Consider the following 25,823-nt stretch of genomic DNA (forward strand, 5'->3'; position numbering starts at 1 on the left):
GTGATGAAAACTAAGTACATAGTCAGTGACCCTCTTCTAACCCAGCTGTTTCCAGGCAGTGAGAAGCTGTACCAGATATGGGGACTGGTACGCTGGGTTCCCTCTCCTCACCTGTGCTGCGCACTGGTTCATTTTGCTGCCTGCTTCCCACTCAGTAGCCCATTCCAACACGCTGGAGCTGATCAAAATCTTTTAGATTAAAAAGATTTATTTGGGTGAAAAATTCCCTTTTTTCAAAACCAAAACTTTTTCCATAAACCAATGACATTATCAAAAAGTTTAGCAAATTTTTTCATTTACCAGAAACTTGGTTTTTGGTAAAGAAACCATTTTGTTACAAATTTCAAAAATAGTTGATTTTGATATAAATGTTGATTAAAAAATTATAAACATTTTCATGAAAAACAGATGAATTAATTTAGAACCCAAGGAAAGGGAACAACTTCAAAATTTTAATTTTTCCCCCCATTTTTTTAATGTGTAAAATTTTCAAAAGCATTCAAGTGATTTAGGAGACTACGTACCATTTTCAAAAGTGACATAAAGGCATTTCAGAGCCCAAGCCCTATTGATTTTCAATGAGACTGACTCCTAAGTGCCTAAGTCACTTTTGAAAATGGGACTTCCATGCTTTTGAAAATTTTGCCACTGCTCTGTAATACACAATGGTGCTTGGGTTGCTCCAATGACCAGTTTCATCGCTGAATGGGAAGCAGTGAACAGTAGCTGGTACCAGCTAGAACATATGAGGTGGGAATCTGGCAAACTGGTATTATTGCCCCCAAAATGTTTGGAATCATTATCCTAGCTAGAGCAATGACATCTGTGGGCACCGAGAACAGATGGAGACTTGTGGCCATCGCACTTTATTAACCTGTATCCACATTAGATGTACCTTGTTGTCACTGTCAATATTAATTTCCGATGGCATGATAGTCATTGAAGGACACTGCTGCACTCCTTCACTTGCACTCGTCCAGAAATTTGGCTCAGTGGAATTAATGCATTCATGCTGCAGAGAACACCTGAAACAAACAGAGGCACAATTTATGGTGAGATGCCTATTGAAATATTGATAAAACGGTTGTGACAATTACAAAGAAGGTCCTGTAGAAATCTGCAGACTTCCTCCCATTTCTCCAACTTCGGTGTTTCAGCCTATTGTGCTACTGCTATCGTTAATGGGTACAGTTATCACGATATCAGCACACCACTCCTGTTAGCATCAATGGGAAATATGTTTATGTGAGGGGGAGATAGTAGACTGCAATGACTGAGTGCAGAACAAGAGAGAAACATGTGTGTTTGGTCAAAAATCCTGGACCTGATTTGGGAAGACAGAGTCTAATTTTGCAGCCTGATTTCTGGGTATGCATTGAATTGTGCCCACAAGTAACTGCAGCTGCCAGTGACGGGACTCAGCTTTCTAACTAGCTGTTTGCACTAACAGTCAAGTGATTAGATGGCTAACACCTCTTTTTTGCATTCACAATTAGCTATAGTCATAAAAATGCAGATGCAATTAAGGAGTAAGCAAAAAAGTACACTCTCAAAGCTTGAGACTGGGTTAAGGCATCTTTAAAAGGATTGCCCTGTATTTGGTAAAAACTGGGAAAGATCAGACAAAGGTTGTAAGCTAGAATGGCTGTGCAGCAAAACAGCAATCTGCTGAAACTCTGAGGAAGAGGTCCAAAGACAATCACCCAGGAGAAGATACAAGAAGTTCTACCTGGTCTCCATTGTACACCATCCACAATAAGCATCAGCTGCAGCCAAGCACTCCGTACATGTTGCATACTGGTCACAGGCAGCCACCTTCACACGGGTCATCTGTGCAACAAGCAAAACCCAAGGTCACTATCATTCCTAGGTATCCAAACATTTTCAGATGCCACAAAAAAAACCCAAACTCTCTGGTGTATGTGCACTTCTTGACAACGGAAAGGAAACTTGTAGTTGACGCTAATGAGGTATTGATGAGACTCACACATGGTGAAACACTTTGAATAATAGACTAGATAATGTATTAGGAAATGTACTAAAGGGGAACAATCCTTCCCTGGCAGGGGCACGGGTTAGACTTTTCCATCACTCCAATTTATGGTTCTGTGAGTAATGGGAGCACTATGTGCAAACAGAAGACTATAGGTCTCTGTTTCTTGTTAGCCAGCATCTTCGGCATAACTGCAAGATGAGGGACAGCAACATTATTAAAATATAAAACCCTTTTGATGCTTTAGATGGGATCAGTTTTTGTCACCATTTCACCGCACGTTACTTGGGTCATGATCAGTGTGAGAACCTCAAGATTTCATACTTGCCAGACCTCTTCTAGAAGGGGGTGAAAAATATTTGTCGATTTATGAAGTGACCAGAATTTACCTATGAATACAAAATCATTCACATGTAGGGAAATATGATTCTTGGGATAGCAAGTAGGTCAGCAATACCTCTGGTGAGTTGCTCTGTAAGAACCACTTGGAAGGGGAGAATGCAGTCACTTGTATGCTTTCTTTCCTAGATTTTTAAACACGTGGAAAAGAAGACTGAGTGGAACTTGATAATTTAGAGTCTGACAATGCAAGGTGCTGAGAGCCCTCAGTTCCCAAAAGGTACTCAGCATCTCAAACAACCAGTCATCTGGGCCAGTTTCTCCTCAAACACGTGCTGTGCAGTTTCCACACTTGCTTGTCAAGATTCCCAAAATGTAAATTCCATTGGCAAAAGGAACTGATCTGGCCTAATTTAAAGGAAAGGGCCAAACTATCTGATCTGAAGTACTGCACATGGAGTTTTAGTCCACCCAGGATAAAGTTCATAGCAGGTATCTTTTTGTGAGATAAGTGTTTGTGAGGCATCTAAGGGGTCTGAGATATTAGCTAGACAGGCACCCTGGGAGAGTTCCATGACATGATAATGGCCAGTCTGCAGGGAATTACAGCTGGAAAGTATAAATACAATATATAAAAGTAGTGGTTGTGAGTCTGTTTCAACAAATTAAAATATAATTCAGGACAGACCACCAGGGCTTGGAGCAAGAACTGAACTCTGTTCCTCCTCAGTTGTTCACTTAACAGAAGGCAAGGAGAGACCATTTGTTTCTTCCTGCTATGGAATTTTCAGGCCTCTCCAAAGACAGAGCCTTCCACGCTGCATAGTGCACTCCTATGAGACGAGGTGTGTGAATTTGTAGGTACAGTGAAACCTGCCCTGAGGACCAGCTCCAACAGGCAAACCTTTTTCTTGAGTGACCCTTTAAAAGAATCCCCAACATTTCTAGTACAATGTTATCCAAATTTCAGATAAAGACCAACATCTATTTATTTTTGCCAGCCCAGTAGGTAATTGCTTAAAGCATGTTTCACTGTAGCTTTCACCTTTAGTTGCACAGAGATGGGTGAACCAGTTCAGATAACAGGAATCAACCTGAACCCTGGCCCCAAACGCCAAATACTCATTATGAAGTTTGAAAAAGTTTGGGTAACTTTTTATTCATTTTCACTGAAAGTGAAGCTGACATGAATCATGCATCCAACCCCGCTGAAACTTGGGAAAGTTCAGATCCAGAACTAAACTTTGCAGCTGGGTCTGGTCTCAGTAATGGGTCAATGCAAACCTTCAAATCCAAATACCCCCAAATTTGGTGACAATTGGATCTGAACTTTGAGGTTATGACCCATCTCTAGTTTTTATGTCTCTCTGCATTTCCAAGTTCTGTTCAGAAGTGCCAGTACCAAAACTTTAAACAGAAGGCTATTCTCACAATATTTCTAGCCTGGCCAGAAGGAAATGGTACCAGAAATCTTGCAAAGAAGTTTGTTCCTGTGTGACTTCCAGCCTACCTATGTAGACCCAAAAAGTATGGACGGTTCTGAAAACATTTGATCTAAACTTTGGAGTGATTCCTAACCTTTACAAGTCTGTACATTACTGGTATTAAAATAATATTTCTGCTCCTCTCTTTTCCCTAAACCAATGCTGTTTGCAAATATCAAATGAATGCACTTTGCCAAATGTATGGAGAACAAAAGTCCTACCTGATAGGATGTCATGAGATAGAGGTAGCTGGAATCAGAAGGATCAAACTGCATGATAGGATGAACGGATTCCCCATAAGCCACTGAAACGGACTTCCTGCTAATAACCTTCATGTCACTGTTCAGATTAATCTATAGTGAAAAAGAACCATTTGTTGAGATCAAACATTGTTATGGGAGAGAGGTTTTTCTCACTCTTCTTATAAACTCAGAAGTAAAATGGTAACTAATAATGTCTTATATTTTAACATCAGCTTTAATCCCAAAGTGCTCCATAAACTGCACAAACACAGCACCACTAAAATGCAGCCATGCTGGGGTGGAGGGAAGCAACTCTGCTTGCAACACAGAACACTTGTGAGGGGAAGGGAAATACTGGTTGGTGAAGGGCAAACCCCATCTCTAATGGGAAATGCTATGGGATCTTTCAACATGATCTCCATTTTTAATGTCTCAGGCCAAAGACTCCTACTTAGCAAGCTGCATGGAACTCCCTTTTTCTGCCATGAAAGGGTGAAGATCCTGCCACCGCAATGACTTAAAGGGCCTAATTCCGATCTCACACTGGTGTTATGTCAGTCTAATTCAGATCATCTCAGTGGAGTTACTCCTGATTTAAACCAGCATAAATAAAATCAAAATTAGGTCTTCAGACATATACAGGCAAATTAATTGTTATCATTATTATCATCGTCATCATATTGGAAAATTATTTTATTTCCAAATCTTTAAACTTAAAACAATTATGCTCAGAAAAGTGTTATATGTATGACAGCAGCATTCAGAGGCCCAACTCAGGTTGAGGCCCCATTGTGTTAGGCACTGTACACATTCTTTGCAAGCTACTAACTAAATAGATAAGAAACATGGAAGAGAAGAAATATTATCATCTCCATTTTACACATGGGGTTGAGAAAGATTAATGACTTCCTGAAGTCACACTAGAATTCTACAGATAGGAACTTAACCCAGATCTCCTGACTCTCAGTTCGGTGCCTTAACCACAAGACAATCCTTCCTCTCTTCCAGCTAATTTTCCCCCTGCCCCTACAAGCTTGGCTGTTCCTAGTGTTTTTCTTCACAAGACATCTCTTTCTGTGGGTCCTGGTGCCTTGCTACACTAGCCTTTTTGCCCTTAAAAAATTCCCACCATTGCTACGCACTGGTGTAGCTCCACCAATGAAAGCAGTGGCAGGAGCCCCAGTACAGACAAGGCTGCCAACAGTGTTACCATTGTGTAACCCTCAGAGCAGAGCTGGGTGACATGGTGGTAATAATGCTGATAGACAGCAGTCTAGCTAGCTAGTCTAGAGCTTCCCCTATTGCAGCTATGCTGGTGTTAGCAACTGAGGGAAGTTTTTAGGGAAAAGGATAGTGTAGATACAGCCATGGGGAGCTCTTATGCTTTTGGACTGGAGCGGACTAGACCTAACCTGGTCTAACTTCTGAGTAATTCAGCAAAAATACCTCTGCATCTGTGTACTGGGTTCCAGCACCAGGACATCAGGATGACTCAACAGAAAATCCCTGTATCCCCAGGGAGGGTGCTAGGCTCTGCCATGCTTTTACACTACACTGTAAGCTTAGCAGCTTTGAAAGCATTATTTAACAACTCTCGATTGTGGCTCAAATAATGGCCCCTATGATATGCCATCCTGCAGTATGTTTGATTCCCCATGTGACTGGCAGCCATCATTGCTGCTGGGGGAGCTGGTCAAACGCTACTTCTGCCCTCCTGCTGTCTTTTCTTGGACAGCAAAGATCTGAATTATAACCCACATAAAGTATTCTTTATGCCATGCCAAGTAACAAAGAGCCCTGAAGGTAAAAAGGCTTCTGGTTACGCAGCTGTGTTGCAGAATTAAATTATAGCTATACGAGCAAATTATCCCAGTCAAGAGTAGTCAGGAGCCTCTCTCTAATGGACGTTCAGCAGATAAGGCTGCTTTCTCTGATACGATAATGGAAGCAGAACTGTTAATACTGTGTGAACGGGAGCTGCATGTGGGATGTGTCTTCACCCTTGGCCCTGTGCACCTGGCTATGACGTCAATTGCCTATCACCCTGTTGGATTACCTCCCCCTCGAGGCAAAAATGAAACCAGAGAGCTTCTCTGAGATCTTTCCCACTTTTCTGCCAGGAGCACTTGGAAGCAATGAGAGAAATTGGATTCATTTTCTCTTCTCCAAGTATTTTGATCCAATATTCCAAATTATGTACTATTAGCTCCAGGCTGAGATAAAGCAGATTCCAGCCATGTCTCTCCTAGATGGTCTTTTCTACTCTATGGGCTTACTGATGCAGGGACTTTAGTGAACTGCTGTGATTGGCTGGAACGTAAACCTTCCTTTGGCAAACTCTAAGCATTGAAGTTATTGAAACCTTGGCCCTGCACCTTGGCTCTTGACTGAGGCTAGTACTTTGCCCTACATTGCCTTCAGTGCATTGTTTCAACAGAGAGACAATATTATATGCATGGATTCAGACCTGCTTCAGAGTTTGACACTGGGGAATGATCACTCAGTGATTCTTCAGTCTATAAGGAGCTTTTAAAAACCACCAAATCAAGGGAAGAATTTATTAGAGGACACTGCTAATAAAAAAATGCTATAAAATAGCATTTCAACTGAGGTCTTTTATTTCTACAGTATATTAAAATACAACACAATCATATTGTAGCCTTAAATACTGATTAACAGATACCAATGACCAGGCAGCGTATATCATTGTATAGATTAAAGTAATATCCAGTTAATTCTTTATTGCAGAATGAAAGCCTGTGCTCAGAGAGAGCTTGTCAAATGATATTTTTTTTCTATTACTGTGAATACAGTAATGGATAAATGGGCTGTACTGAAAGTCCTAAAGACTGAACTCTTTATTCTCAGTGCAGTTACCGCGTGGGCAGTACCAGAGCACACTTCCTTCATATTGCCGTGTCAACGTGCCTCAGCCCTGCATGGGAAGGGCCACATCTCAGGATTCAGTAGTCCTTTCTCACTGCTGAGGCTGCCAACAAAGGTGCCATGTGATGGTGGTTTATGTAAGATGGACACCTCTCTACTGCAAACTGGACTGGGACTGACAACTGATTTCACACAGGCCACCAAACAGTTCTGAGATGATCAACAATAACAACACTTTTCTAGTGCCTTTCACCCAAGGATCACAATTTGCCCACATTACCTGAATCTCCCGATTTCCGTGCAGCCACCTCTGGGGTGGAATATATCAGCTAGTTAACAGCGCACAGTGATGTGATGTAACATTTGTAGGGTGGGAAGAAAATGCAATGTATTCAGCTGAAACTGACAGGGGAATTTAGGTAGGCAGCGTGCATGTTCAAGTTGGCATTTAACCAGGACACAAGTAGTAACAACCCTATTCTTATGAAAAATGTCATGAGATATTTAATGACCACAAGAGGTCAAAAACTCTGTTTTATGCCTCATCTGAGAGAAGACACTTCCAGGAGCACAGTGCCCCATACTATTATGTGGGGTGAACACTAAAACCACTTCCAGCTGCATCTAAGAGCAACCTGGTAGTCACCCATCCAAGAAATGAGCCAAACCATCCCTGCTTATTTTGGGAAGCCTGCAGAACTACACACTGTGAGGTGGTACAGCAACTGCTTTCAGATACTGCCATCCTGAGTATGATACAAACCAATGGTCCGAGAGGTGAAAGGCTCCAAACCCCACCACCCATCCCTGAGCCATCAACTCCCTTAAGTGCTTCATTTTTATCTCTCTAGTAACATGCTAATTTTACCTTCAGGAGTCTTCCATTTGCTGTGCCCAGAAACACAACGGTGTAATTATTGACACTGGAAACGGCCACCGAAGTGAGGCCTTGGTATTTGAACATTGGTGTTGCCTTTATGGGTTGCAGGATGGCCAAAGGGTGTTGGAGATGGGCTGCTCCACAGTCTAATTGCTCTGGCTGCAGCTGCAAAGAAACATTCATGTCAAATCATGGCAACAAAATACATTTCTCACTGAGACTGTACCCTTTGAACAAAACAACCCATTGAGGGTTCTATGTCATACACAGGGAAACCTTACCATTGGGTATTAAATAAGAAATATTAGTCAGTAGTTACAATTGAGAAAATGGCTATAAAATGGCACCTTCTTACTCATTAGATCTGCTTGCTGGGGCCAAATCCTGACCACTGCACAGGCTCAAGAAAGAGAGCTTTGTGCTACAGGGCTTCATAGGGGCTGAGGGAAGAGAATCCTTCTGCCCATACTGCAGGGTACCAACAGAGTCACTTGTAGATCACCACTACAGCCTCAGGTCTCCACAAGTGTCTAAGACCTCTGCATTCCTTACATCCACTTGCCGGAGCCTTATTCCTGAACCTACTATGCAATTCCCTGTGGTAATAATGTGGAGAGAACCCCATGGTACTCAGGAGAGCAGAGTTCCCTGTCCAGCCTATGCATGATTGGGATGTCAGTTCCACGGCCTTTGAGACCTCTCACATCCCTCCTGCAGCTCACAGGATTTGTCCCTGAGGATATGTCTACACTACAGTGTAAACCCAGGGTTAGTAGAACTCAAGTTACCAGACCCAAGGTTTGTTAATATAGGGCTTGAGCATCTATACTCATTTGTAACCCCAGGTTAGGTACTGTTGAACCCTGGGGTTTGCCACTGTGGAAGTATTGAATCATTCAGACCTGAAGACAGCTGGCAACCAATTGCAATTTTTTCTCTTTTTCTTTAAAATGTAAGGGTAGTCAGGATTGTTTTTAAATAGAGTGACCCTGAATAGCATTTTCATATGAGCAAACTTTTCTGAGATTGAGGGCTGTAAACTCAGGGCCCAATCCCGCTCCTACTAAAGTCAAAGGCAAAGTTTTTTACGGATTTTAAATGGGCTGAATTCTGATACCCCTAATCATGTTTAATAGTATATCACTCCACGAATGGCCCATTGACTTCAATGGGACTATCTGTGGAGTAAGGTGCTGCTCATTGTCAGTATGGGTGTCAGAAGCTGGATCGGGCCCAAGGCTACAGTGGCACAGATACTGGCAACAGGATACTGGAATGACAAAATTAGATCAGAGCAGAGAGAGAGTGAAGATTTTAATTCTTAAGGGTTCCTGACGGTCCTGTGGCAGCCCAAGGGGAAACTAGAGCCCTGGGCAAGGAATTTGCTAGCATCCTCCTTTGTCTGAGTCCAGAGAGAACAAGCAGCTAACAATAGTTAGATTGAAAAATACTTTTACAAAAAATGTACTTCCCTTGCACTCTGTCTGCAAAGCTTGTTAGCTCTATGATCTCTATAGATCCTCTTTGTTTTGCTGTCCCATAGTTCAGAGAGACTTGCTGCTTTAAACTGTGTGTGTGGGAAATCCATCCACATAGTTTAAGCACAACACGAGAGTCTTACACAACTCAGCTACTTCCCATCAACCCCCACATGCTGCCTGGCTGGTGTGGCTGCCTAACCACAAAATGGCAAAAAGCCCTGCAAGGAGAGGAATCAGCTTTGGAACTTCTTGGCTCAGGGATTCTGAGAGGGGGAGAGGGGGCGGCTGGCAATGCAGCAGCGCTGAAGGCGCACACAATGAACCGGAGGACAGGCTGGGTCACAAAGGGATCTGAGACAATCCAGGTCAGGGACTGGGTTGCTTGTCACTGATGGATCCCCATTGCTCTCTATCCCTCTGAATGGCTCCAGGCAATATGACTTTATGGCTAGAATGAGGTTTGGGGACAGGGTGCCTGGCCTGGTTAGTGGCAGAGGGAGGGACTGGTGAGGCATAGGCGCCGACTTCCCCTCTTTCACGTGGGTGCTCGAACCCCCACTCTGCCCTGGGCCCCATCCCCACTCCACCTCTTCCATGAGGCCCCTCCCCTATCCCACCCCTGCCCCCATTCCAACCTTTTCCCCAAATTTTCCGCCCCAACTCCACCCTCTCCTTGCCAATAATCCAACTCCTTCCCCAAATCCCTGCCCCGGCCCTGTCTCTTCCCCGCCTCCTCCCCTGAGCGCGTGGCACGTTCCCGCTCCTCTCCCACCTCCTGGAGCATGCTAATGGTGCCAAATAGCTGTTTGGCAGCAGCCGGGCAGGAAATGCTGGGAGGTAGGCAGAGGAAGTGGGGGGGGGAGTTTGGCTGCCGGTGGGTGCAGAGCACCTACTAATTTTTCCCCATGGGTGCCTATGTGGTGAGGCAGGTGGAACAGCTCCAGGGACACTGGGGAGAACACAGGAGCTGCTAAATCCTCTCAAAGGGCACAAAGCATGCCCATCTCCTGTGCTGACAGAACAGGTGTTTACAGTTGCAGAAAGGGATGGTCAAGCCACTAGCCATGCCTCTTGCCCCTCAGTCATGTCCCCTCTGGGGCACTGATTACCTCACGCTGCCTTGCCTGCCATCCCCAGTGCTCAGGTAGTGCAAGAACTAGCTATCCCTTGCAAGCAGAACATTGCCAGACCCAAGCATTCCAAAACCATGAGTCAATCTCTAAAAAAATCATGAGAGATTGACTTAAAAATAATAAATGTGGGTCATTATATTTACCTCCTGGTTCAAAAGCCTTTGTGGATTAATGTTTTTAACTTTTTCTCCACAACCACAATGGGTAGAAACTTTCAATTAAAAAAAGAAGAAGTAGCTATGATTCATCCAACATAGCATGACTCCAGGAGCTGGAGCTTTCAGTAAAACCAGAAATAACACAAGAGTTGGCTACTTCTCATGGGTTTGCAAAGGACTGGGAAACGACTCCCCTGCACTTTCCTTCTGCCATTGTGCACGTGGACATGAGCAGCCACAATGAAGTCCTTCCTGATGCCCAGAACAATGCTGGGGTGGGGTGGCCAGCACCACACACACTGTTTGATAACTGGAGTGCTCTGAGTCAGTGACCTGGCTGCACTGCCCACCACAACTAGCCCATCTGTCAGAGAGTTAAGGCGGGGGGAGAATTCCACCTCTTCATGATACCTTGTGAAACACAGCCCAAAGTTTCCCACCCTTGCCTAAAGCTTTGAGCTGGACACGCCTAAACCAGGAGAAATTTGCCCGTGTTACAGCTTTTGCTACAAAATCTCAGCTGCCAGGATTACAAAACTTTTGGCAAGCAAGGGCCCAACACCCAAGTCTAGCATCAGCCCAGCTCCCTCAAGTTCTAAGTCCGGGGATCCCCCTGCTATAGCTCCATGCAGAAAACACAATGAACTGTGGTTTCAACTGACGAGGGTGGCATTTTCAATGGAGTTTCATTTTGACCTTTCAGGTCTGGTTGAACCTTACGCTAAAAGTGACACTCAAGTGGAGTAAAGGCCAGTGGGCTGAATCTGCAAAAGATTAAAACCAGATCTGTGCAAACCAAAGATGGACCAAAACCAGGGACTTTAAGTTGCCCTTCTCCACAAAGACAAAAATTTGGTGATTCAGATTAACTGGAAACTAAAACAGAAACCTGGGCCTGATTTTTCCTTGTTCTGCACCTTGTGTCATTGAATACACCTGTGCAAAGTGGGTGTGAAATGCTCCCATTCTCAATCATCTCCATATATGGTTTTGTTTTTGCCTAATTGGAATTTGGCCACCTGGACCCCTCTGTAGAGCAAGCCAACAAAGCCAAATTCCCCCAGCTTCACCAACGTTGCCCTCGGAGGCTCTTTCTCTGCCGCACAGTATTTGGAGGCCTGGAAGGGCTTACACAGATTGCCTGGTTCCTCCAACATATGTCCAAGAAGATTTCCTTCTGACTCCCGAGTGACTCTCCTTACAATTTCTTCCCTGACAATGTGGATGGATTTGACAGCATTCAAATGTCACAACAGCAACGCTGTTAAAAATTTACCTGGAGACTCCCCCACAGAAGTTTTTATACAATGCCCTGGTTGTACCTAAAGACTTTTGAATGAATGGTATGTTTCTACAGCCATTATAATGTCATCTGTGGTGTCATTTCCATTGCTCATCTTGACGCAAGAAGCCATTGAAATGTCACCTCTGCTACTCACTGGTGTGTGGCTATATATGACTCCCTAAACAGCAGGAAGGGTGCAGATATGTATGGGGGTGACCTTCAGCTGTTACAGTAGCCTAAAAAAAGAAGAAATCAAGGTCCCAGTTCTGCAAGGTACTTAAGCACGTGGCTAACTTTAGGCTTGGGAACAGTCCCATTGACTTCAATAGGGTTACTTACATGTTTAAAGCTGGACATGTTTCACTACCTTACTGAACTGAGGCCTAAATGCAAACAACTCCTTCAGAATAACACCGGGAGGTGCTGATTTAAACAGACGAAATGCAGGGGTCTGAAGATGCCTCTCTCATTAGCATACTGATTTGGACCTAACAAACTGCAGCTCATTCAGTGCTGTCTATCAGGGTCTCAAATCTGAATGGAACTCTATACACACACGAGCCTCAATAGCCGCAATATGCCGAGTTAAAGAAAAAAGCCACTTTACAAGTGCATTACACTTTACTTCTCTGGCAGTTTATTACCCTTATTTTATTACGAGATCCTTATTGCCAGTGTAAAGAGCTGCTTGTGCCACACAGAAAATGTTGACAGACAGCCTGTTTAGGAACATGCCTGCCTGAAGAGTGTATCTTTACAGTAAATTAGTTCCTTTGGCGTTATTAACAGAAACGGGCCCAAACCAGACCCCTGGGTCTGGTCACTTCCCAACTCTGAAGGTATTCAAATTTCCAATCCTGCTTTGCTTCTGGGCCTATCTCTAGATGCTAAGGGCCAAATCCTGAGCCTATTATGCATGCTGAGTAACTAGGCTGTGTGGGCTGGGGTCTCTGTGGAGTGAGGGTTACCAATTGTGGTTGGATGTATTCCTGGAGGTTTCATCACATGACATAACCTTTAATTAAAGATTAATCTTTAATTTCTGGAAACTCCAGGACAATCCTGGAGGGTTGACAACCTACATGGAGCTAGAGAGGGAAGGAATACTCTCTCCAGGGCAGGGAGAGGCAAAAGTGCTCTCTGCAGCAGCTGCCTCAGCCCTTCAGTAACCTCTACAGCTCCTACATCCACTGCTACACAGCTGGAATCTACAGTCACAGATCTAGTGCTTCCCATGTATAGCTGTGCATTAGGGCATAGGTAGCACAGCACCCACTAGGCTGGAATGGATTCTCTAGGGACTCCAGAGCAGTCTGTTCTTTGGTCATTCCAAGTGCCAGGTTAGGAATCCTGAGCAGACGTCCATATGACACTGGTGTCACTTGCACAGCTGGTGTCATCACTGACATAATTTTAGGGTATGTCTACACTGTGACTGCAGCTCGTGTAGACATAATTTTGTTGGCTCGAGTACCAGAGTATTGAAGCTGCAGCAGAGTGAACTTCCGTGTGGGCTAGCCTGTGGGTAATTACTCACAGTTCCAGTCAAGTCCGTACAGCCCGTTGTTGCTTCACTGCTTCAAGACCCCGGCTAGCTAGATTATAGCTAGCTCAGGTCTGTCAATTCCAGGTGCTGCAATAGCACCTCATGATTACAGAGCAGACTCTTGCTTCGAGATATTTTTAGCAATTCTATGGCAAAGACCTACCGTGTTGTCCATGCACATGTCACTCACAGGAAAATATTCCCTTCTTGAATAATCCAGGGAAATCTTAAATTCGTTGCCCAGACAGAGTAAAAGGCTTGCAAACATTTTCTAGCATTCATCTCCACATTGCTGCTCAAACACAAGTTTATGGCCACAAGCTACAGACTAAGTTTTGTCCAAGAAAACCAACATGATACTTGGCTCTCCCTCCCCCACTGCCAGACACCACGGGTTCACTAGCTTTGTTGGTCACATCCGACAGGAAGAAACAAAGCCTGATCTGAAAAACTTTTCTGCTGGAGCATGTGCCAAAAAAGGGGGCAACATATACTCAGATATGGTGCAGTTTGTGAGCGACCAAGCTGAAAGGATGAAGTGCTGCAAATGTGAATGATTTTGCTCAATCTATTTTGCATTTTTACACCATTAGGTTCTCTTAAAAAAAATTTCAGCCCAATCTCCTAAAAAGTGTTTATATTTCCCCATGAAACTAGACAACACAATTCCCTTTTAATATGCAGAGAATATGACAAGCCATTCATTTTTCCTATTTAATAGTCCTTTCTATGTTCAGCCACACTTTTACCAAAATGTATCTAACCAGATACATGTATTTGTCATAGTGATAATTATCCTTAGATTTTTCATCCTCAAATATTTTTCATCCTCAAAAAAATAGATTTTTCATCCTCTTTACAATTATTAACTACCCAGAGCTCATTACACAGAAGAGTGGTAATCCTCATTTTACAGATGGGGAAACTAAGGCACAGAGCAGTTAAGTGATTTGACTAAGGTCCCAGAAGAAGTCAGACATATCTTCAGAGAAACAGTGTACTAATATGATAGGTATCTCTATTCTTCCAAAGATCACCCACTCCCAATTAGAAGGATTTCATTCTTTCCTCTTGCACATTGCAGAGCAGAGTGGAAGGTCCTTTCTCTTCTGTGTCTACATCTTTGTAAATCATAAGTTGCTGAGTTAAGATAGTTGCCAAATGGTTAATGGTAAACAGGACGTGGCCATTCTAATATAGTCAGAAGTTTATTTGGATTTGCACACATCCTTCTTCCCTAAAACACCTTTCTTCAGATTACATCATCTCCTCCAAAGGGAAGCCATCAGGGACAGGAAGTGTTCCCCTCACTTGGATTCTAGGGTGGGGTCGTCCCTTCTGTTTTTCAGTCTGTAAAGTGCAGTACCAAGATGTATTTTTAGCCTTGTTATTTTATGGTAAACTGGAAGTGACCAAGTTGCATCCTTTTCAGCATGCACTGAAATATCATTTTACCTATTTGAATCACACTCACACAAACACTTAAGTCATGAATACAGGGATAAAAGTGATTTTAGGTACAGCATGGGCCAAATTCTACTCTCAGCTATACAAGAGTGACTAGAGGGTAGGGGCCCTGAACACAGAATTTGTTTCAATATCAACAATATTTTATCTTTTACCTATCGTAACAAATCTGTGACCGTTTGTATTTCATCACTGTCTTTGCTACACAACTGGGCCACTCAGAAATTCACAGGAATAGTATGGATAGAATTTGGATCCTTCAGCTCCAAAACACAGCACTCTGCCACTTGAACTAAAGGAAAATCTCCACTATCAGTTAACAGTATGAGACCTATGATACATGCCCAGCTAAGCAGCTCTGTTTCCATCCAGTTGAGGACAGAAGTACAACACACCCACACTCTGTCTAGCAGGGCTTTTACAATAGGTATTTTCACTATTATTCACAATGATACAACTTGACTCAAGTCCTAAATAAAGTCTAAGAGGAGGTTTAGTTAGATCAGCTCTTGAGTATGATCTCAAAAAGAAAGATATAAGATTTAAAGTCTTAACCCATCTAAAATTACAAGCTATTATATGTCATAAGTTTTGTTCTTCTTTATCTCAGCCTTAAAATCAGCCATGAACTGAAAAATGATTTATCAAAGTTTCCATCACAACTATTTCATCCCCAAGAGCTCTGAATGAGAAGCTAGATTGCAGGATGTCAGCTTCGGAAGGAAGTCTGCTGGAAACAGAGGGAGGAAGAGGATTGGTGAGGCAACACTCAGGAAACCATGAAATGTATTGATTTTTGTTTCCTGTGTTTGTGACCTTAAAAATAGTTCTTGTGCAACTTGAAATGCCGGAGTTTATGAATCAAAACCAGGCGGCAGCTTGAAAAACCTGCATGCTTCTGCTTTAACAAGGCTTCTTCCTCCTTTGCCTCTGAAAGCATTACAGTGGAACAGTAAGTGGACGCAGTGTCTAACTCCCTCATGCATCTTATCAGAGTGGATTAAACTGCTGGCTTCTAACATGCCTGGAGTCCTGGGAAAATGACACAGCTAACATCAGATAATCCGCTCCAACTTGTTGATTTGTGGGACTTACAGTCATCTTCAGAGGCTCAATATTTGGCAGCTGCCCCTACACAACTGACATTTTCAGGCCATTAATTCTATGATAAAAGTGCCCTAGCTTTATCTCTTGCCTTTCTTAATGTAAACCATTAGCTTTTATTAACGTTTAGGTATAACTCAGGAAGAGCTATGATATGCAGACAGAACATTCCAAATAAATTTGGGAATCATCTGGGGAGAACAGAGGGCTATGAATTCAAGCTAAAAAATATACTTCAGGGAAATACTCTTCTTCCAGGAGTTGTAGATACTAAAGCAAAATGGGCAAAATGAGGGATACTTGTGGGCAGAGTCAGCCACATTACAAAAACAAAAAATACAAGCCTTCCTCTGTTTACAGTAAACCCAGACCTAGCCACAGAGTTCTTCCCAGGAGAAGTCTATTCATTATGGAGGACTCTCAGTAAGGATAGCAGTTTGTACACCCAATCAAGTGTTTATCTGCTGCAGTGTTGCAACCTGAATTGTCAAAAATCAGGCTTTTAGGACGCTGGATGAAAATGTAATCCTCAGAAGAGGACTCTACTGTTCAGGGTACGTCTACACTACAAGCGCTACGATGGCACAGCTGTAGCGAAGACACTTGCGACCTTGATGGAAGGGGGTTTTCTGTTGCTGTAGTAAACTCACCCCCTTGAGAGGCCGTAGCTAGGTCAATGGAAAATTCTTCCATCAACCTAGCGGTGACTACTCAGCGGGTTAAGTCATCTTAACTACATCTCTCAGTGGGATGAATTTTTCACCCCCTTAGCAATTTAGCTAAGTCGACCTAAGTTTTACATGTAGGCTATAGCAACCTAATCAGCCACTCTGATTGTAGCGCTGCAGCCCAAGGAAGCATTATCAGAAAGCTGGTGTAGTAACTTCTCACCAGTTTTGGTCTGAAAAATCTGGAGACAAGTCACCATGCCCTCTCAACCATTTGATGCATTTATGATGTTGATTCTGGCTCAGCCTGAAAACCGCTGATAAAAAATTGAATTTCTCCAAGAATCGGTGAACAGAAAATAACCAACCCCCACCCGTTCACAAGAACAACAGATTTCCTTGAAAAGGAATTTAAATGGAATTTGCGCCCAGTTCACACTATTTACTAAGAATACGTCTACACTTTGAGCTGGGGCTGTGATTCCCAGCTCCAGGAGACAGACTGCACTACCTCTCATCAAGCTAGCATGATTAAAATAGCCACAGCAGCACAAGCAGCGGGAGGGGCTAGCTGCCTTGAGAACTCGCCTAGCATCTCGAACAGGTCTGTATTTAGGGCAGCTAGCCCTTTCTGTCTCTGCAGCTATACTCTATTTTTAGTGCACTAGTTCAATGAGAGCTCGCACAAGTATGTCTCCTCGAGCTGGGAATTATACCCCAGCTCAAAGTGTAGACAAATGCTTGAATTGTAAGCTCCTTGGGCATGGGACTGTCTTTCTGTGTGTATGTTCATACAGCGCCTAGCAGAGTTTGGTCCTGGTCTATGATTGGGGTCCCTAGGTACTCCCATAATGCAAATAATCAATCAATAATAAATAACTGTCCACTGTCAATTCCAGCTGGATCACTTTCTCTCTGTGGGTCACTTCTCAAATCAAAGTATTTTGTGTGTGTGTGCAGGGGGTGTCTACAAGCCCACCAGTGGGCCAGATCCTTGGCTGGTGTAAATCAACATAGTTCTGTTGATGTTAATGGAGTTATGCCAATTTACACCAACTGAGATCTGGTCCAACGTTGCAATTCAGTGTCCAAATAATAAATGAGACCACCTATGAGAAGCTGTTAGGATCATTTTAATAAACATCTGTGTTCATTTCATGCCTTTTGAAACAACTGATCTCTGCTCAAGTCTATGCAGTTACAGTTCACAGAAACACAAAACAATGCTTCTAGGATGCCAGTTTTAATACTGAAAGAGCTGTAGGGGATAGGTCAGCAGCTCTAGGGAAGCAGGAGGGAATGTAAATGAAACTGCATGAAGTCTCAGTTGCTGACTTCTACCCTGGTTAAAACCATTCTGCTAAGTACTGTAGATCCTCCTGCTATAAATCCCCAAGGAAAAGACTGTTGCCATTCTCATTCTTCCCAATAAAGGGAACTGCCCTCGATTTTTATCATCACATAGTTGTTCCAGATGGAGAACAAGGGGTTAATTCTAGTTAAATATTGATCCAAAAAAATGCCATAACATCCAATTAATGAATGGTCTAAAGCCATATTTGCTAAATTGCTACAAAGCCAACTGCTGGAAAGTTTGCAGATTGAAAGACAGGTGGTTTAAAACCTAAAAAAAAAAAAAAATAAAAAAAAAAAAATACCCACAGTTGGATCCAGAGAGAGATTTTGGGAGTGGTCACTCCATGCTTCATATCCTTAATTGGTTTGTTTTAAACAGTTTTGTCTCTAGCACTTACGTCTTACTGATCTCAGGAATCTTAATGGACTTTTTAGGCCTGATTCTAATGTCATGTACACAGGTTTTACACTCGTGTGTAACTCTACTGTCTTCAGAGGAGTGACTCCTGTTTAATATGGATGACGGTGAAGTCAGAATTGGGCCCATAGCCTCCAGCATTTTGTTTCACAATGGATTATGATGTGGAGTTTTGAACATGTAAATCCAAAGCATCAAATACTGCCACATCGTTTTTAGACTGATGGGCTTTATCTTTTTTGTGCCAGCTGTGCTTGTGCTAGAATGAATGGCCTAGGTGCTTGGGAGCATCCAGCGCACAGCTTGGCTAAGACTTAAGAAGGGGAGCAGAGGTGAAATTAGACTACTTTTTTCTGCCCCACCAGTTCTGGAGGCAGCTGGGGTCTAAACCAATAAACTCATGCTGGCTGGTAATGACCCTGAATGCTGGGGGGGGGGGGGGGTAGGTAGCATAAAGCCAACTGTGCCCGCTTTAACCCCCGGGGGGATTTCACTATGGAAAGGGAATCAATCCCTGCTTGGCTGCATAAGCCAGTGTTTGGGCCATTTCTGCACAACTGGAGCAGCGTAAAGAGGACAGAACAGGACCAAGGATCTGGAACAATGACCAGCTTTGCCAGGAACATCACTGGGCCTGTGAGCTTTTTCAGTAAAATTCTAGACTTTTTAATACAGAAAACACCAGTGTCCTCAGCTGGGGTCTGTATATGTAAAACAAACAGGGTTCCCTCCTCCCGTACCACTTAGACTAAAACCTGGACTCAGCAGGACTCCCCACTGAGAAGCAAGAGTGCCACAGTCACTCATTTAAATTGGGAGTTTCCAGACCGAAGTCAGGAGAGCTAATGGCTCGCTGAATGGATGTAACTGCTCATGAAAAATCATTAACAGATTTCCTCTGTCAGACCCTGTTGACTCATCATTTTGTTTACAAATGAGCATTCACTGTACCAAAGCCAATGACATCAAGCAGAATAGAAGCATCAGTTGAAAGGGAAGAATAACCACTACATCAGTTCACCAGCTCTTTCCGTTTGCCGTAATGGACTCATATAATCCTGATGCTGAAAACGGACCCTTCAGCTTCCATAGAGCTTCTCAAGCTTAGGATTTCTTTCTTTCTTTCTTTTTTTTCTCTTGAGAACTTCTTCTCCACTGATAAAACTCTTCTCTCCCTCTTTTGACTCTCACTCATTTCAGGTCAAACCTTGAAGTTCTTTCTTAATGGTTCCGATGGGAGCTTGCCTGACTAAAACTGAGGGAGGATTTCAGGAGATGGACCCCATAAGCCAAGCAGACAGAGAGCAAAGCTAAGAGTGAGCAGCAGCAATTAGGTTAGGTATTTTGTAGAGGGATGCAAAACATTGCTGGTGATTTACTCAACTCTAGAATCTTTTTTTCCAAATAAAAGTATTTTAGTAGTGAATGATGGCTATTTGGACAATAAAAGAGGCAAGATCCCAGAAGGCCTTTTGTGATCAGCTCTGGGATACCCACATCTAGTTGGTAGTTTTGCCATTTATAGACTTTCGGTATTTGCTGACAAAAGAAACAATCTTTAAGAACTGTTTGTTTGAAGAATAATTAATAAAGTTGCCAAAACTAATAGGCTGTCTTTATTGTTCAGCACTCACAGCAGACCATGAGGGTGCCCCCAAAGTAAGCAGAGAATGCACTGTGTGAAAATGAAATCTTCTAAATTGCCTCACCCGGTGAGGAAAGATGGTCCAGTTGTTAGGCTGGGATTCAGGAGACCTGGGTTCAATTCCCACTCTGCCACAGACTTCCTTTGTGACTATGGGCAAGTGACTTAACCTCTCTGTGCCTCTGTTTACCATCCATAAAATGGGGATAATGGCACTGCCTTACCTCATGGGTGTTGTAATGATAAATACATTAAATATTGGGAGGTGCTCAGACACTATGGTGATGGAGGTCAGATACATACCTTAGATAGATTGCTATGCCTTGAACTAGGATTTAGGGCCAGAACCTGCACTAATGAGCAGAGCCCATCCACTCCCCTCAACCAACAAGATGTCCTGGAGGCAACATTTCTAAGTAGAGAAAAATTAAGGGCAATCTCTAAATACCTCACATAGCCAAATTCAGACCAGATTAAGTAGCTGCAACTTTGCTGACTTCAGTAACAGCTGCATCCACCCTTAGGGTATGTCTACACAGCAAAGAAAAACGCATGGCTGGCCCATGCCAGCGGACTCAGGCTATGGAGCTATTTCACTGCTGTGTAGATTTCTGGGCTCGGGATGGAGCCTGGGCTCTGAGACCCTGCAGGGGGGAGGGTCCCAGAGTATGGGCTCCAACCCGAGCCCAGAAGTATACCCAGCAATGAATCAGCCCCACCACCCCAGCCCTGCGAGCCCGAGTTGGCTGGCACGGGCCAGCCGCAGGTTTTTCATTGCTATGTAAACATACCCTAAGTGTCTGAATTTGGCGCTCAGACTAACATTGGAGAACCAGGAGAATGCTTGATCACATGAAGCCAAAATCTTTCAGTGAGTAGGGACCTCTAGATATTGTCAATTGACCGTTCTAAAACAGGGAATGATTTTATCTCCTTCTGTCCAAAATACTGATTTCATCTAGGAGGGAACCCAAAGTTGGGACAGAAAATGTCTGTAAACTCATAGGTGGCACAGTGGAAAATGGCAGATTCCATCAAGGCTTATTCAACATGTTACAGTACATGAGCTGAACGGGAAAGTGCAGGGAGACAATGGAAACAAGTGCAGCAATTGTATGAAAATGTCCAATAGCTGGCGCAGTAGAGACAGGGCACAGGAATCACCCAAACTGCAATAGCTTAGCTGAATAAAGTACCAAGGTTGCAGAAATCTACCAACCAGGAGGCCTTTCTATTAGAGGTGTTTTGTATTTAAAACATAAAGGCATGTGGAGGCCTACTGAAGCCTGAGAAGGGAGGAAGAACAAAGCCCTTCCCACCACCAACTTTACATTATTTCTCTAATGCAAGACAGTCTCCTCCACCATCTTTTCACACGGGAATTGGTTAGAATCCCAACTACCCATCAATCACACAAGTCTCAGACATTTTATAGCTGCCTGTAGAGTTATCTTAGCAGGGAGGCACGCTAACCCAGACGCTTCCACCGGCTCTGAAGGATTTTAGCAAAGCAGCTTCTCTTAAAGTCAAGCGGAGTCATGTGGTTAAAACCCAGTGACAAGCTCTGACAGTGTAGGTGCCTGAATTTCTAAAGACAGTGTTCAAAGCAGGCCTGTGTATGGCATTAGCACAGAAGCTCCATGTTAGCACACGGACACCACCATTTATCTGAATTTCTGTTTCTTTAAAAGAAAGGTCTTTCGTTATTTCCCTTGAAGGAGAAAAATATGATCCAAAGACTAAACGTAAAGAGAGGTGAATGTTAATTTGAGAGTCTTATGGGACCTGTTCTTCACAGCTCTCTCCCCACATTACCATGAAACTCATATGCCCCCCTATTCCCCTGCTCAGGCCTGGACTGCAGCTGCAACATTACACAAGTTCCCCCACTCCGAGTACTGTTAAGGTCCAAGGGTGTTGTCAGGGCAGGTGTTTTATGTTGCAAAGGAGCTGGGGGAATGGATGTCATCTATATGTAACGAAGCAGTGAAGTTATTAATGCTGGAACATTTTTTAAAATTCCTGCCCTTTACAAAAACTCTGCATCCTTCATGCTGCTAGGAAGGCTAGTCAAGCTTATTATGTTAGTCTTCATCCTGTGTTAAATTTAATACTTCTAGATTATAAAAATCAAATCCCTGAAGAATGGGCAAGATGAAGGACTAAAGAGTAACAGACTCCAAAGGGGCCATCCTAGCCAAAATAGTGTATATTTAAGCAATGAGATCCTCTACGTCCTTTAAAAATCACCCCTCTTGGAAATGCTGTTCTTCTGCCTGTATTCTCCTGGGAGCAGAGAATATATCAGTCCAAGAGTGCCTCATTCCAAGGGTATTCACACTAGTTTTGAAAGCTATACTAAAATGTCCTTCTTGAAATTGTTTGGAATAAGACGTCTGATCTGTTCAGACTATATTTTTTTAGCTGTTATTTCCTCAGGAGAGTCTCCCTTGCACCACTCAAGCTGTGTTTCTCATTTATGTTTAGCTTTGGCAACAGATTCAAAATATTCTAAATCCTTCCCAGAGGCAGGAATTGTGGATTGACAATAAATTTGGCTCCTCAATCTTCAGAGGTTATTTTCTTAATACACTACTACTAATACTTAGCACTTCACATCTTCAAAGTGCTTTGGATGCATTTCAGTGCAGGTCTGCTCTGAAAAGTGGCCATTAACAAATAGCACCTTCTTTCTTAACAGAGCTGTTCTTTGCACATGCTTAGTCACATCTGCTTAGTCTAGTAACAGAGGCATTTTACTCATCAGCCCTGTAAAACAAAGTTCTGGAGAATGAGCAGCATTCTAGTCCTTTTTGTGCATCTTCAATCAAAATTGTTTATCGAATTCTAATAGTTCCCCCTGTGCAATCCAATTGAAGATAACTGTGCTGCACGGGTGTCACTGAGGACATAGTTTGCTGTGCAGAACTTTTACTGCTGGTGTTGATGTCCAAGAAGGAAACCACTCAACTTTACTCTCAGATCCCAGGGGAGTTGTCTGATCTGATAGGGGGAAAAATTATTTTAACTTGTTAACTGAGTCATAGAGTTTAAGGCCAGAAGAGAGCACCAGATCATCTAGCCTGACCTCCTGTATATAGGTCACAAACAGCACCCCACACCCACACACTAACACAACAACCGAAATTGAACCAAAATATTACAGCCAACAAGAGACTAGACTGCTACAGGCAGAGAATAGGCGAGACCAAGGTGTACTAGTGCCCAAGGCCTCCATACCTGAGGCCCTCCACAATGGCAAGGAAATGATTAATTGTGATATACTCAGATAATTCTGGCAAGTGAACCAGATTCACATGCTACAGAGGAAGGCAACTCCCATCCCAAGGTCATTGCTAATCCGATCTGGGGGGGAAATTCCTTCCCAACCCAACATATGACAATCAGTTAGACCCTATGTGAGCAAGAACCAGCCAAGCATCTGAGACCCAGAGACTACTCAGTGCCACTTTAGAGCCCTGGCCCGCCCTCTCCAACATCCCATCTCCAGCTATGGCCATCCCACAACAACAAAAAACAGAATACACTGGGGAAGGGGCACTCTCTTCCTGACCCCTACAGGTGGCTGGCTGAAACTTTGAAGCATGCGCTTTTAGGAACATAAGACGTAAACTGGAAACGGACCCCAGGGCTGTTGAGCCCTGTCCCATATCATCACAAGTTACCCCATCATACAGTTGCGCACACACTTGATATGTAAATCACTGAGACAAGAAACATGAAATCCGATTATGCCTCTTCTATAAAGTCACTTGATAGAATACAACTGAAAGTGCTCAAAAGGTCAAACCCTGCACTTTAAGGGCCAAACCCTGCTTATCTTACTTTGGGTCAACTCTCATTGCCTCAGTCCTAATACCTCTACCTTAACACACCTCTAAAGTAGGTGATACTAGCCCCATGTTAAATATTGAGAAAACTCAGACAGAGAAATTAAATGGCTTAACTAGGGCCACAATGAATAAGAAAAGCCACCAAGATCAGAATTTAAGAGTATATGGCTTCCAGGCCTGCCCTCAATCCACTACATTACTCTTCCTTCTTCTCTTACAGAAGGCATCTGTACAAGACAAATGACATTCTCCAGACTATCAGGAGTAACAAGGCTGATTAGCTCTGTAGTTATATAAATCCAAATCAAGGAAAAATCACTGACCTCACTGGATTCAGCAGTTGGAGATCTATTTTACCAAGTCATGATGATGTAAAGTACTTTTCTCTACTTTCCCAGTACATACTTTGCCCCGCCACCTCTAAGTTTTGTGGAAACAGATGTTTCTAAGAGCATCTGGAAAGATCTAGTAAATATATTAAAATCCACTGGGTATTGTAGTGGTACCAAACAACAATTAAAATAAAAATCAAATTAGCATCATGAGGTGCACAGGGGGTAATGTTAAATTTCAGATTCTCCCCAAAACTTTAAAACTTAACAGCAATGAGAGTCTTAATAGAGAGCAATTATTTCAGTGCAGATCTTGTTAACATACTGCATAGAGTGACTTGCTGCAGTTCAGAAACTCGAGATGGGAATATATCTAGTAGCAAACATGGCCCAACTTTCCCTTCCTTTCATCTGTTGCAACCCAGTGGAAAGAACTTGATTCAAACCACAGGAAAAAAATAATTAATAAAAAAAATTGTCTACATCAGTTGTTCTCTAAATGGGGATGCTTCTCCCAGTTAGCTGGGATCTAACCGAAAGCTACCTCCCATTTAACCTCTGACACCTGTTGACGAAAACATTATCTATATCAGGGTGGGCAAACTACGGACCGCATCCAGCCCATCAGACCTTTAAATCTGGCCCTCGAGCTCCCGCCGAGGAGCAGGGTTGGGAGCTTTCCCCACTCCGGTGCTCCATCCGGGGAGCGGGGTTGGAGGCATGCCTTCCTCCGCTCATGCAGCAGTCCATGTGGCTTACGGAAGCAGGTGCAGCCAGGGGGCTCCGCACGCTGCTCCCGCCCCAAGTGCCAGCTCTGCAGCTCCCATTGGCCAGGAACTGTAGTCAATGGAAGCTGTGGGGGAAAGGGGTGCCTGTGGACGGGGCAGCGCGCAGAGCGGTGTGGCCCCACCTCCAGAGGAGGAGACGGACCACTGTTTCCAGGAGCCACTTCAGGTAAGTGGCACCTGGATCCTGAACCCCTGAGCATCCCCTGCACCCCAACCCCCTGCTCCAGCCCTGATTGCCCTCCAAACCCTTTGATCTCAGCCCGGAGCACCATCCTGTACCCCACCCAAACCCCTCATCCTCAGCCCCACCCCATAACCTGCACCCCCAGCCAGAGCCCTCACCCCCCCCATGTGCCCCAATCCCCTGCCCCAGCCAGCCCTCCATACAATTTCAATACGGAGATGTGGTCCTCTGGGCAAAAAGTTTTCCCACCTCTGATCTGTATCAAAATGTTAGCCTTCATAGCTCCTCTTTTTAATAAAGTGCCATCAACTGCCACCAATATTTACCTAAAACTTCTCCTATACAGATTTCTCTGAATAGATATTTGCCAGGATATGCCCTAAAATCAAGAAAGCCTGGTTTTCACTGGCTCATTTCACTACAGCTACCAACCAGATAGTGATCAAAAATCATTGCTTTCTGATGGCTATCAGCCCAAAGTGCTTAAGAAGCTGGGAATTGCCATCTGACTGCAGGATAAAATCCAATAACTAAGAAGTTTATATTTCAGAAACAGAAAGGTATGAAAGATCTGAATATT

At 43.5% G+C, this 25,823-nt stretch overlaps 1 protein-coding gene across 2 annotated transcripts in view; it reads right to left on the reverse strand.

Annotated features, from left to right (window-relative positions):
* Positions 1–25,823, reverse strand: part of PLXND1 (plexin D1) — a 133,212-nt gene that overhangs the window by 91,736 nt on the left and 15,653 nt on the right. For both annotated transcript variants that reach the window (XM_038410807.2, XM_043519807.1), the window contains exons 2-5: positions 7,813–7,989; positions 4,038–4,169; positions 1,730–1,830; positions 896–1,025 (exon numbers count right to left, since the gene is read on the reverse strand). In XM_038410807.2, coding sequence (XP_038266735.1) covers positions 896–1,025; positions 1,730–1,830; positions 4,038–4,169; positions 7,813–7,989 — 540 coding nt within the window. The remainder of the gene's footprint in view (positions 1–895; positions 1,026–1,729; positions 1,831–4,037; positions 4,170–7,812; positions 7,990–25,823) is intronic.

The sequence above is a fragment of the Dermochelys coriacea genome, chromosome 7, assembly GCF_009764565.3.
Source record: "Dermochelys coriacea isolate rDerCor1 chromosome 7, rDerCor1.pri.v4, whole genome shotgun sequence".
Taxonomy (NCBI): Eukaryota; Metazoa; Chordata; order Testudines; family Dermochelyidae; genus Dermochelys; species Dermochelys coriacea.